The following is a 12,740-nucleotide window of genomic DNA, read 5'->3' as shown; positions in this document are numbered from 1 at the left end:
TAGGAAAAGATTAGTCTTGGATGACAGCTTTTTCGTTTCTATCATTCACTAAGATCCCTTGGCATGATATGAGTTGTGATAATTTCTTTAATCTTCTAATTCCTTAAATTAAAAAAAAAAATCAACTTCACCCAATTTAAGTTCATTTCTACAAGTTCAGAATCCAGATGTACCATGTCCGCTGTTTAACAAGATTGACGTCTAACAGGTCTGACATACACAAGATTTCCACACAGAAATGTCAACCACATATTTTCAACTATAAAATGTTGAAAAGAATCAGATATGGGAAGTGAGTCAGACTGCAAGGTGAAACAGATATGGGGAGAACGTCTATGAGAAACATGGCCAGACTTTTGAGACTCTATAAAAGGTTCCTGTGACTCAGTTACAACCACTGAGTTAATGCCTCGCATGTTCTAGGCTCTGGGAACAAGAAACACATGTTGCTTCTTTCTGCATCCATAACGACTACTACAGAGACCACATGACATTAATGAGTGAGGGACGGTGGGAGTGTAATGCACAATCTCTGTCCTCATGGAGCCCACGACCTACGAAGACCACAAAACAGCGTCATGAAAGATGCCCGTGGGGCACAAACCATCTGACACATCAGTCAACCCAACACAGTCAGGAAGATAACATCATTTATTCTTCTTGACAAGAGGATAAAGTTGGGTCTCCTTACATTCCTTTTGCCTAATATGTGGTCCAGGGCATTTTAACCTCACATTCCTGAACGTGTAAGGACCACAGGCAATACACAATGATGTTGACAGAAGCTCATAGTCACTGTCAATCTGCAGGTCTCAGAACTCACCATATTGACCAAAATATTTACAAAAACAAGGTTTGGTCTCCATCCTCTTACCTCGGACTCTCTGTACAGGAATGGTACGTTTTAAGATATTGTGATTTAAGAAAGGGAAACAGATAGATTTACTCAAAAATTACTCAAGACCAAGAATTCAGTACTCCCTAGGGGGGCAATATGACACGACTCAACCTGGCTTTCCTGAAGCTATTTGCCAACAATAACTTGAGAAGGAAGAGGCAGTTGGTCACAAGATACCCTAAGATTCTCATTTCCTGCCAAAGTAGTACAACCAGTTCTGCATATTGATGTTAACTCAGCTTAAATATATGTGAGTTATAAAAGCAGGAAGCCAGGGATGGTGATGTGGGCCTGTAATCCCAGCTACTCAGGAGGCCAAGGCAGGAAGATCACTTGAGCCCAGGAGTTCGAGACCAGCCTGGGCAACAGAGAGACACTATCTCTAAAAAATAAAAATAAAATTAGCCAGGCATGGTGGCACATGCCTATAGTCCCAGCTACTTGGGAGGCTCAGGTGGGAGGATCACTTGAGCCCAGGAGTTCAAGGTTGCAGTGAGCTATGACGACATCACTGCACTCTAGCCCAGGCAACAGAGTAAGACCCTGTCTCAAAAAACAAAAAGAAATGTAAGTCTTCATTAAGTATAATACCACAATCTTTAACCTGATTTTAAGAAAAAAACCAAAAATCTTACACATCCCACTTACTCCCTGCTGCCTGAAAGGACTTTAAAAGTGCCCAAAACCTTTAATGATATAAATAATTAAGCTAAAAAATAATGCCTAAAATACAAATACCTTAGGAAATAGAACAGAGAACTTCTCAGTTAGGAACTTTGGGGTCTTCTTAGTTACACGTAAGTTGGAATTGACTTCACAAAATACGAGATGAAGCGATGATAGAACTGAAGTCTAGGGTAGGGTGGGCAAACAGCCCTCAGGCCAAATCTGGTCCCCACCTGTTTTTATATAGTCTGTGAGACAGGATGGTCTTCACATTTTTCAAATGTTGAAACAAAGTTTTTTTAAACAGTATTTTGTGACATATGAACATTACATGAGCAAAGTTCAGCATTAGTCCATAAAATAAAGTTATGTTGGATCACAGTCACGCCCATTTACAGCTGCTTAGTCTATGCTGAGAAGCCGAGATTGACACCACGCAACCCACAAAGTCTGAAGTGTTTCCCACCCGGCCTGTACAGATGGGCCTCGCCAAGCTCTCATCTGGAGCCCATGCAGGACTGGCGTAAAGCCTGACCTAGTCAGACATTCGGGGGGGTCCTCTTCCCCAGATGGAATTCTCCTCTGATACTGGGCCAGTGACTAAGCTAATGTCTCTCGGCTGCAAACCCACCTGTCACGATACTATCACGAGAAAACCAATTAATTGAAAGTCCAGGCCTGCTGCGAAGTCAGGATGGCCACCCAGTGACAGGAAGCACAGCATACGGAACAACTACCATTTTCAAAGTGGGGCTTGCTATGCTCTCACCTACAGAAACTACTAATATGGGAATAAAGGGAGAATTTAACAAACTAGGTATAATTTTACTTATTTAGGAATACCAGAAATTCCTTAAAGTTCTTTAGAATTTTATTCCCCTTAATGGCTTTTTGAGTCTAAGTTACTTGCTATTTTTCCCTAAATCACCTCCATTAAACCAAATATTAAGCTGCTTGTGCCACCACACCTTTTAAAAGCACTGACTTGATCTGTGGAAATCCTTTCGCCTCACAGGTTTTTTTGTTTTTTTTTTTTTTTTTTCCCAGAACCAGTCAGTGCTTTATCAAGAGGTATCTGTTGTGTATTACAATAGCAGGACTATATGGCTTTGAGCTGCTTCACTGAGGCTTAACATTTATTTAAAGACTACGACTTCCAGCACTGTGGTCTACCAGAATCACTGAAGGGCCTCTCTTTACCCTGGATCTTAAGAATAATTTTTATGCATCAGGAATCACAGCAAGTACAGCAAATAAGGAAAATTAAGGATTCTCCTTTAGCCAAAAAAAAAAAAAAAAAAAATTTTTTTAACTCAAAGAGAATATACAGATGGCAAATAAGCACATTAAAAGATGCTCCACATCGTACGTCATCAGGGAAATGCAAATTAAGGAGATTCTCTTACACACCTATTAGAATGGCTAAAATCTAGAACGCTGGCAACACCAAATGCCGGTGAGGATGTGGAGCAACAGCAACTCTCGTTGCTGGTGGGAATGCAAAATGGTGCAGCCACTTTGGAAGACACTTTGGCAGTTTCTTACAAAACTAAACATACTCTCACCAAAGGATCCAGCAGTTGTGCCCTTTGGTATTCACCCAAAGAAGTTGGAAACATGTCTACACAAAACCTGCACACAAACATTTAATAGCAGCATTTTTCATAATTTACAAAACTTGGAAATAACCAAGATGTCCTTTAGTGGGTGAATAGATTAATAAACTGCAGTGCACCCAGGCAATGCAATATTAGTCAGCACTAAAATGAAATGAGCTATCAAAGCCATGAAAAAACACAGAGGAAACTTAAATTTATATTATTAAGTGAAAGAAGCCAATCTGAAAAGGCTGTATATTGCTTGAGTCCAAATACATGACATTCTGGAAAAGGGCAAAACAATGAAGGCAGCCAAAGGATCAGTGGCTGCCAGAGGTTAGGTGAGGGGAGGATGAATGGGTGGAACACAGGATTTTTAGGGCAGTGAAACTTCTGAGTGGTACTATTAATATAACAGTGCATACATGTCAGCATGCATTTGCCATACCCGTGAAACATACAACACTGAGAGTGAATCGTAATGTCAACCATGGACTTTGGGTAATGATGTGTCAATGTAAATTCATATGTTAAAACAAATGTACCACTCTGGGTGGGGGATATGAATATGGGGAGGCTAGGGGTATGTGGGAAATCTCTGTACTTTCTTCTTTACTGTGACCTAAAACTGCTCTAAAAAATAAAAACTAAGTTTTAAAAAAGGAAAAAAAACTAGGAATTGAAAAGCCTATATAAAACAGGCCACAGGACATGGTTTGCCAACCCCTGTCCTAATATGCTGTATACTTTAGTAACTCATTTTGTATTATATACATCTCTAGCCTTCCCTTCCCCCATAGAATGAGTTCCTCGAGGTCAGAGATCTTGGTCTATTGCATTTACTATTTAATCCCCAGTGCTAAAATGTGCCTGGCACATAGCAGGTTCTCAACCAGCATTCTTGAATGAAAGTATGAATGAGTCAGAAAAAAAAATTTATTTAAAGCCCCCCAATATTGTAGTGAAAGGATCACTTGAGGGCAGGAATTCAAGACCAGCCTGAGTAACATACCAAAACTTGTCTCTCCAAAAAATTAAAAACTTAGCCAGGTGTGGGGCACACACCTGTAGTCCCAGCTACTCTGGAGGCTAGGCAGGAGGGTTGCTTGAGCCGAGGAGTTCGAGGTTGCTGCGAGCTATGATTGTGCTACTACACTCCAAGTTGTGCAACAAAGCAAGACTGTCTCAAAAAAAAAAAAAAAAAAAAAAAAAAAAACCCACGGCAATAATATCTGCCTCATAGGGTTATTATGACATTCAGTACAGTTAGATTTCTAGGCCATAGCTCCATGGCAGGATGGACTTTGTCTATGTTATCTACCTATGTATTCCTAGTGAATAGAACATGCCTGGCAGGGCCAAGTCCCCTGCCTTCCAAACTAGTACAGTCTGCATGAGTGGTTTTGTGGTGGTTGTTTTACTTTTTGGTTTGTTGTTTAGATTGAAATTTTATCTTGGCACTGGCTATATGTAACTATGTAGAAGAAATAACTTCTCTGGGTCCAGGTTCTTAATTTGTAAAACAGTGTTAGACTAGGGTATAGTTTTGTTTTTGTTTTTTTTAAGAGATAGGGTCTCACTCTGTCACCTAGGTTAGAGAGCAGTGGCATGATTGTAGCTCACTGTGGCCTCAACTTCCTGGGCTCAGGCAATCCTCCCACCTCAGCCTCCCAATAGCAGGAACTACAGGTGCATGCCACCATCTCCAGCTAATTTTTAAATTTTTTGTAGAGATGGGGGTTTCACTATGTTGTCCAGGCTGGTTTCAAAACTCCTGGCCTCAGGCAATCCTCCCACTTTGGCCTCCCAAAATGCTGGGGTTACAGGCGTGAGCCACTGTATCCAGCCAGAATTTCTTAATGCCTATAGCCCAATGTATCATATGAAAAGATGAAAAATTAAGCATATTTTTGTTGCACAAAAATACAAAATCAAGTTATAAATCCATCCAAAGGAGGATAATAAGCAGTTAAGCAAACCCGTGTCTGAGATGGTCAGAACTGGGCTCATTCTGCCCAGACAGAACACAGGAAACCCCAGCTCCCCAGCCCTGTGGACAAGCCAAGAGGATCAGCAAACCCATTCAGGCTTGAAGCCTAAGATTCACGTGCAGCTTCCCTACTCCCATCCGGCATCTCCTCAACCCGAAGGATCCTTTCCTCACAACGGGAGCCCTTTCTCCAGCCTGAATTCATGTTCCAGCCACCTTGGGCCTGGCCTTTATCAACTCAGAGGCGCCACAACAGCCATCAAGCGAAGAAGTGAAATCACAGATATTTATAACCTTGAGGGTATGATAAATAAGACCAACTGAGAGAAACAGACTCATTTCAATTCCTCCCAGAAGGCACCAGCTGACCCACCTGATGTTTTCCAGGGCATTTTTTATCTGCTGTTGCTCAACATCATAGAGTTTCACCTTGAAGCCTCCACTGGCAAACAACATAGCCCAGCTTCGTCCAATGAGTCCACTAAAGGGAAATAAAATTAAGAAAGGATTCAGGTTAACTTAATTGAACAGCTTTTCATTCCTAACCTAGAATGAGTTTTTTAAAATTATACAGTATCCTATTCTTAGAATATTTAATAAATATCTTAGAATTACACACTTTAGCCAAGCACAGAAAAAAATATTGCATGTTCTCACTCACATGGGAGCTAAAATAGTCGATCTCATTTTAAGTTGAAAATAGAATGATAGTTGCCAGAGGCTGGGAAGTGGGAGTGGGGGGGATGGAGAGGTTGGTTAATGGGTGCAAACACACAGTTAGATAGAAGGAATAAATAAGAAAGTGCTCAAAAAAAATTAAAAAACCCTATATTGATGGACCATGTCACAAGGATACAAGGGCCCACTATAAGAGCTCCCAATGGCCAAAGCTAGAACACCTTGAGCAACAAAATAACACCGGATTACAACACAAAGTACAGAATATCCATGAGTTCATACTGATATAAATGTTTGAATAAATAAGTAAATTCAGAAGAAGCCAAGTCTCTCTTGCAGAAGAATGCTAAATAATTTATGTAGCTACTCCACCCTCAGAGAGGTGGAGCCTCACTCCTCATCCCTGAAGTGTGGGCTGCACCGAGTGACTTCCTTCTACAGAGCACAGTATGGACAGGGGGGAAATTAGAGTAACTCTGCAGTAGAGAAATCTGACAAACGCCTTCTCAGCCAGGTGTCCAAGGTCAACATCAACAGTGACAAATCATCTGATAGTACATACCCTTGATATGATGTGATGAGAAGGGCACTTCACCTTGGTCTAACCCAAAAGTCCCAAACCCAGAGCCCCCCTCTACTTGTGAGAAGACCATCAGACAACCCCACTTGTGACCAGTGCTCCTCAAAACTGTCAAGGTCCTCAAAAACAGGGAAAGTCTAAGAAACTGTCATGATCTAAAGAAGCCGAAACAGAAATGACAAGTAAACATACTTTGGTGTCCTGGATGGAATCCAGAAACAGAAAAAGGACATTAGGTAAAAAGTAAGGAAATCCGAAGAGAATATGGACATTAAATATTAGGTTGGTGCAAAAGTAATTGTGGTTTTAGAACTGTTGAAATTTGCCGTTTGATATTAGAATACGTTCTTAAATAAATGCGATTATGTTACACATCATTTTACTGTGCATTTCCCTTGTGTGTTTTTGCTAATGACTTATTACTTGCTATTTTATATTTATTTTAAACTATGGAAACGATGTTAGACAAAAAGCAAAATCAAACGATTTTCTTATTCGAGTTCAAAATGGGTGGTAAAGCAGCAGAGACAACTGGTAACATCAACAATGCATATGGCCCAGGAATGAAGGTACGGTGCAGTGGAGGTTCAAGAAGTTTTGCAAAGGAGACAAGAGCCTTGAAGATGAGGAGCACAGTGGCCGGCCATCGGAAGTTGACAATGCCCAACTGAGAGCAATCATCAAAGCTGATCCTCTTACAACTATACCAGAAGTTGCCAAAGAACTCAAGGTCGACTATTCTATGGTCGTTTGGCATTTGAAGCAAATTGGAAAGGTGAAAAAGCTTGATAAGTGGGTGCCTCATGAGCTGACTGAAAATCAAAAAAATCATCCTTTTGAAGTGTCATCTTATTTTCTTGTGCGCAACAACGAACCATTTCTTGATCGGATTGTGACATGCAATGAAAATGCATGCAACAGATTTTATGCAACAACTGGCGACAACCAGCTCAGTGGTTGGACCAAGAAGAAACCCCAAAGCACTTCCCAAAGCCAAACTTGCACCCAAAAAAGGTCATGGTCACTGTTTGGTGATCTGCTGCTGGTCTGATCCACTGCAGCTTTCTGGATCCCGGAGAAACCATCACATCTGAGAAGTCTGCTCAGCAAATAGATGAGATGCACAGAAAACTGCAACGCCTACAGCTGGCATTGGTCAACAGAAAGGGTCCAATTTTTCTCCCGGACAACACCTGACCGCATGTCGCACAACCAACGCTTCAAAAGTTGAACGAATTGGGCTGTGAAGTTTTGCCTCATCAGCCCTTCAACAACCAAATACCACTTCTTCAAGCATCTCGACAACTTTTTGCAGGGAAAATGCTTCCACAACCAGCAGGATGCAGAAAATGCTTTCCAAGAGTTCATGGAACCCTGAAGCACAGATTTTTATACTACAGGAATAAACAAACTTATTTCTCATCGGGAAAAATGTGTTGACTGTAATAGTTTCTATTTTGATTGATAAAGATGTGTTTGAGCCTAGTTATAATTATATTGGTACTTTATATTATATATAAAGCATATATAGCAAATTTTTAACAACTGAAATACAGGGGTAGGTATGCAGGAAATCTTTTTCCTATATTTTCAACTTTTCTGTGTGTTTGAGAATTTATCATAAAAAGTTGGGGGAAAATTAGTTATATTTCACATAATGTGTTAAAGTAGGTTTATCTTATATTGTAGCAGGCTTCATGACCTGTTTTGCCCATCTTCCTTGTAGGACCCTCAGCAGAAAGCTGACTCCTGGGACTCAACTAGCGTCCCTCCCCCACCCCTACAGCACACACCTATGCAATCACTGCTGAGTGGCACGAGGTTCACACCTGACCCAAATTAGCCAGTCAGCGCTCACCAGCTAGCACCTGTGCTCTCTGCAGCCTGGTTTGCAGAGGAATTAAGCCAATCAAATTTCCTCTCCAGAAAATTGGACCTAAAATATGCAAGCTATAAATCAGTAACCAGCACTATACTTGAAAGAGCACAACGTGCAAGATAAAGTCGCAGGGGAGAGAAGTGAGCAAGGCAAGAAGGGGACCCCTACAGAGGAGACCAGTCTACAGAGAGGCGCTGAGATCAGACTGCACGGCTACACAGAGGGGAAAGTTCCCTGCCTTTGCTTCCCACAGCTTTCTTGTCCCCAACACTACTTTACATCAGGCCCAAGTATAATTAGCTTCCTGTCCTGAGCACCTGTGACGTCTTATTAACTTTTTCTGAACCACAAGATACCTGGGGCCCATACAATGGGAGCCTGTGACAGAGGTAGTTTAAGGTCTTTCCCATTCTGATATGCCTTAGGGGTTCTAAACTCATAAATCTCAGTCGGTACTCCAAAGTCTAATGCAAATGACACATATTAGGTTACACAGCAGCAAAGCAGCAGGGGAGAAAAGTTAATAAATTGGTTCAATTCCAATTTTATCATGAATGCCACTTAACTTTGAATAAATCTCTAGATACATTTAAATAACAGCTACAGTTATTTACTGGGTTAAAGTTGAAGTAAAACTTTCCTATACTTAGATCTAAGTCTACTATGGAAATTTTGCCCATAAGAACTATTAAATAACTCTTAGGAAGGGCACATTTAGAGTTTAACCTGACTCAAGAGGCAACAGGAGCATCGCAAGGATGCTGGGTATATGTGTGGGTCTATATGTGTCTGTATATGCAAAAATTAACAGGAAAATCCCTCAGGTAACACTTCAGAGAATGGTCACGCCTCAGAAATTTTCTTATAAAAAATGTACATAGTCACCCCAAACAAAATTTTTGCAATCGAAAAAAGTGGAGACTCTAGTTTATGGGATGCCTTGCTTGATGTAACAATACCCTACCAAGCCCTTCACACTGCACATCAGTGAAAAATATGCAACCTGTTACAAACACCCAACATCTGTCTACTAGGACTAGGCATGCTGGATATACAGCTGGTGGTAATACAGTTTCTACCCTAAAGGAAAGGCCCCAGAAGCAGGATGTTTCCTGGAGATGGTCCCTGAGCTTAGTCCTGATGGAGTGTGCTCCTTGGGAAGGGCGAGGGGGGAAGGGGCATGCCAGGCACCAGGAACATGCACAACATGGGCCTCCTCCCAGACTCGTTCCTATTGATACTTTAAACAAGCTCAAGGCCTAACAGGTGGGTTGATAAACCCAAGGCAGCACGTGCATGAATACACACTTCATGCTTTAGTGATTCAGAAACACAGTGTCATAGAAAGGTAAGGCTAAACAATGGAGGCCTGAGAATACTACTGAAATGCAAATTTATCTTCAGGGTAACCGATTTCTACTCCCATTTCTAAAAGTTGTCATTACCAGATTTTCCCTCTCTTTGTGTACCGGCAGCCTTGAACTCAAAAAGTTTTTCTCTCCTTTAATTCTCCAAAACCTACTCTTCCCCTTTCAAGACCACCATTCTGAAGGGACTCGCCCTGGATGCTCATGGAAAGCTAAGCGGCCCTGAGGCAGAGTGGCCTTTGGGAAAAGAGCAATAGAAAAGAATTAAATTCAGACTTTCTAGCAAGTATGTTTAAGAGGAAATCTGGAAACTGATAAGGGAAGATGAAAAACAGTATGTTCCTGAAACTGAAATATGTATGTTTTGGTCTGCTAAAATCCAAGAATGAAATTAAACCAGGTTTTAGCAAGTTCATTTACATTCCTCAAACCCTATTTGTTAAGTGGATATTCCCTGGAATCGCCTGTGGGGCTAGGAGAGAGAGAGGAGAGAGAAAAAGAGCAGGAAGGATGAAAGGAGGAAACCAGCATGACCCAGCAGCAGAGCTGGGTGTCTGTCCAGGTGGGGGTAGCGAGAGGTGGGTGTAAGGGAAAGACAGGACTTTCATAACCAGAAAATACAGAAACAAGCTGAAGCCCCAGGTAATTCCTGTGGTCCTTAAAGTTTGCTCAACCCCCTTCTAATTTCTTGTCAGCCTCCCTCAAGGAATCAGAGGTAAACCAATTGCCAATAGCCAACAGCTCCTTCTGAGAAGGCTGAACTACCCACAGCTGGAGAGCGGCACAATCAAACTCAATGTGCTTAACATTTATTAGTTGCACGTGGAACACTACTCCAAGGCATGACGGAAGATGTGCAAACTCTAGCCCTTGACCCTCAATAACTAAAATGCAAGACAAGCATAAAAACTGCAACCGGTGCACAGTGTACTTTTTTATATTCCTTCACGATTCACCCACAGGCACCCATGGGCCCAGAAAGGGCAACGGTACAGTTAATTCCATTACTCTGCGAGCAAAAGCACGCTGACAACGAGCATCCTGAGGCCTTTCTTCCACGGCTGCAGAGGAAAAACGCTGACACTGGGACTGATCTCCAGACAGGGAGCGGGCGGGCCTACACCTCCATGGCATAAAGGGACACAAAGTCGCCACCAAAAAGGTGCTTTTAACTATCAGTAGCAAGTATTAACACGTTCACAGATTGCTAACCAATGTAAGGTCCACACAAATCCCCTGGGCTTTTTTTTTTTTTTTTAATGAAAATTGCAAGAGTTGTAAAAGTGGGGGAGGGGTGGGAGCACAAAGCAGAAACCAACTTGGAGGGAACTCAGGCTGTGAACACACCTGGCAAACTGACTCCATCGCTACCCCGCTGGAAAGGCCGCCTCGCCCACGCATTAGGAATGCCCTGTCTGTTCGCCAGCACCTGTTCCTGCCTCGGGCGAGGGCGCCACCCTCGCCACGGCAACGCGCCCCGCAGGCAGCCTTGCCCACGCGTGCATCCGGATCCTCCCTCTGGGCTAGTCCCGTCTCCGTCACTAAATGTGACTTTGGTAAACTGCCTACCCTCAGTCTTCTCATGCGTGAAATGGGAGTAAGAACACATTCTCGTAGGATTGTTGTCAGAATTGGTTTCGTTAACACGTAAAGCCTGGCGAACCTCCGCGGACTTGGTGCTAGGCCCCGCACCGTTCCGCTGACGCCACAAACTGCGCTTTCGGAGCCTCCCGGCAGCCACCCCCGGGGGAATCAAACGGCACACTCTGCGGGGCGCTGGGCCCGCCGCGCCCGGGCGCTTCTCCGGCCCAGCCAGCTCGTGAGGAGGGCCGCAAGGACGGAGGGGCCCTCCGAGGGCAGGAGGCGGGCGCGAGCCCCGCCACCCCACTCGCTCGCGGGGACTGCGGCCTGGGCGCCGCCCCGAGGGCCCCACGCGCGGGGCACCGCGTCCCCGGCGTCTCCCCGGGATCCAGTGGCAACAGCGCTGCGGCTCGGAGGCCTTTACCTGCCCACGATCACCACCCCGCCGGGCGCCGCGGATGCCATGGTCGGGTCTGGTCGGGCCGGGAAGCGCACCAGAGCGAAGACCCAGGCGCGGGCCCGGCTCTTGGGCGCCGCGCTGGGGGCGGGCCCCGCGCCCATTGGCCCCGCGCCGGGAGAGGGCGCCCGGCCCTGGTGGGCGGCGCCGCGGAGGAGCCACCGCCCGGACGCCCCGCGCGGGTCCGCTGGGCAGCGGCGCGGGCCCCGCGAGAGGACCAGACGCTCTGACTCGAGCAAGTCATTGATTCGTTCGCCAGTTTCTAGCCGCGCACCGCGAAATCGGCGTACGCAGAAGGGGACGATGCCAGGCTGGCGCAAGGCCCGACCGCCGGACCTCCCCGGAGAAGCCCCCGAGAGAATTTCCCTCCGGTGACGTCGGCGCCTCCTCAGCGGACCGGCCCGGGCGCTGGGCGCGGCGGCGGCTGCGGCTACACGGCCAGTTCGTTCCCAGGAGGACGAGCTGCCGCCTCGCCTCACAGAGGGGGACGAGGCCCGGCGCTGTGACCGCAGACAAGGGGAACCCCAGACGTAGTAATCTGTGAGACGGACAGTCGTGTCTGGATGCCTGCGCGGCGTGCTCCGGCGACGGCGCGAACGTGCTTCCTCCCTCCCAGGCAGACTCGGCGCCTGTGAGAGGAAAGGACGCGCCCCCGCCCGAGCCTGGCCCGCGGGAGCCGGCGACAGACGAGCCCGGGAGGAGAGGGCGTCGCACCTCGCAGGGCGGGAGTTTGGGCCCACGCGGCGCGCGCTCAAGGGGAAATAGCACAGATTGCCGCTGTCCCCAATGATCTACGGATTCGGTGCATTCCCATAGGCTTCCGTTCGTAAAAATGTGAAAGTTCTGAAACGTACATGGAAACGTAATAACTTAGAATTTGGTGGACTTGCTCCAAAGCTGCGGTTATTAGGATAGTCTGGCAGAAGAGAGAATGCAGAAATAGACCTACGCATCCTGCGTATTTGTCAATTGATTTCAATAAATATGCCAAAGTAATTCAATAGAGAAAGTACAATATTTTCAAGGAAGGGTGCTGCACCACTGAA

At 45.0% G+C, this 12,740-nt stretch overlaps 1 protein-coding gene across 1 annotated transcript in view; it reads right to left on the bottom strand.

The window, feature by feature from the left end:
* The window catches only part of CRYL1 (crystallin lambda 1), an 87,848-nt gene extending 76,066 nt beyond the window's left edge, over nucleotides 1-11,782 (bottom strand). Inside the window, exons 1-2 of the mRNA XM_045567688.1 lie at nucleotides 11,662-11,782; nucleotides 5,526-5,633 (exon numbers count right to left, since the gene is read on the bottom strand). Of these exons, the coding sequence (XP_045423644.1) occupies nucleotides 5,526-5,633; nucleotides 11,662-11,702 (149 nt within the window). The 5' untranslated portion in view covers nucleotides 11,703-11,782. The remainder of the gene's footprint in view (nucleotides 1-5,525; nucleotides 5,634-11,661) is intronic.
* Nucleotides 11,783-12,740: the final 958 nt, after the last annotated feature.

Source organism: Lemur catta, chromosome 13 (genome assembly GCF_020740605.2).
Source record: "Lemur catta isolate mLemCat1 chromosome 13, mLemCat1.pri, whole genome shotgun sequence".
NCBI classification, from domain to species: domain Eukaryota; kingdom Metazoa; phylum Chordata; class Mammalia; order Primates; family Lemuridae; genus Lemur; species Lemur catta.
The sequence above is the reverse complement of the archived record's forward strand: the minus strand, read 5'-3'. Positions and strand labels throughout refer to the sequence as shown.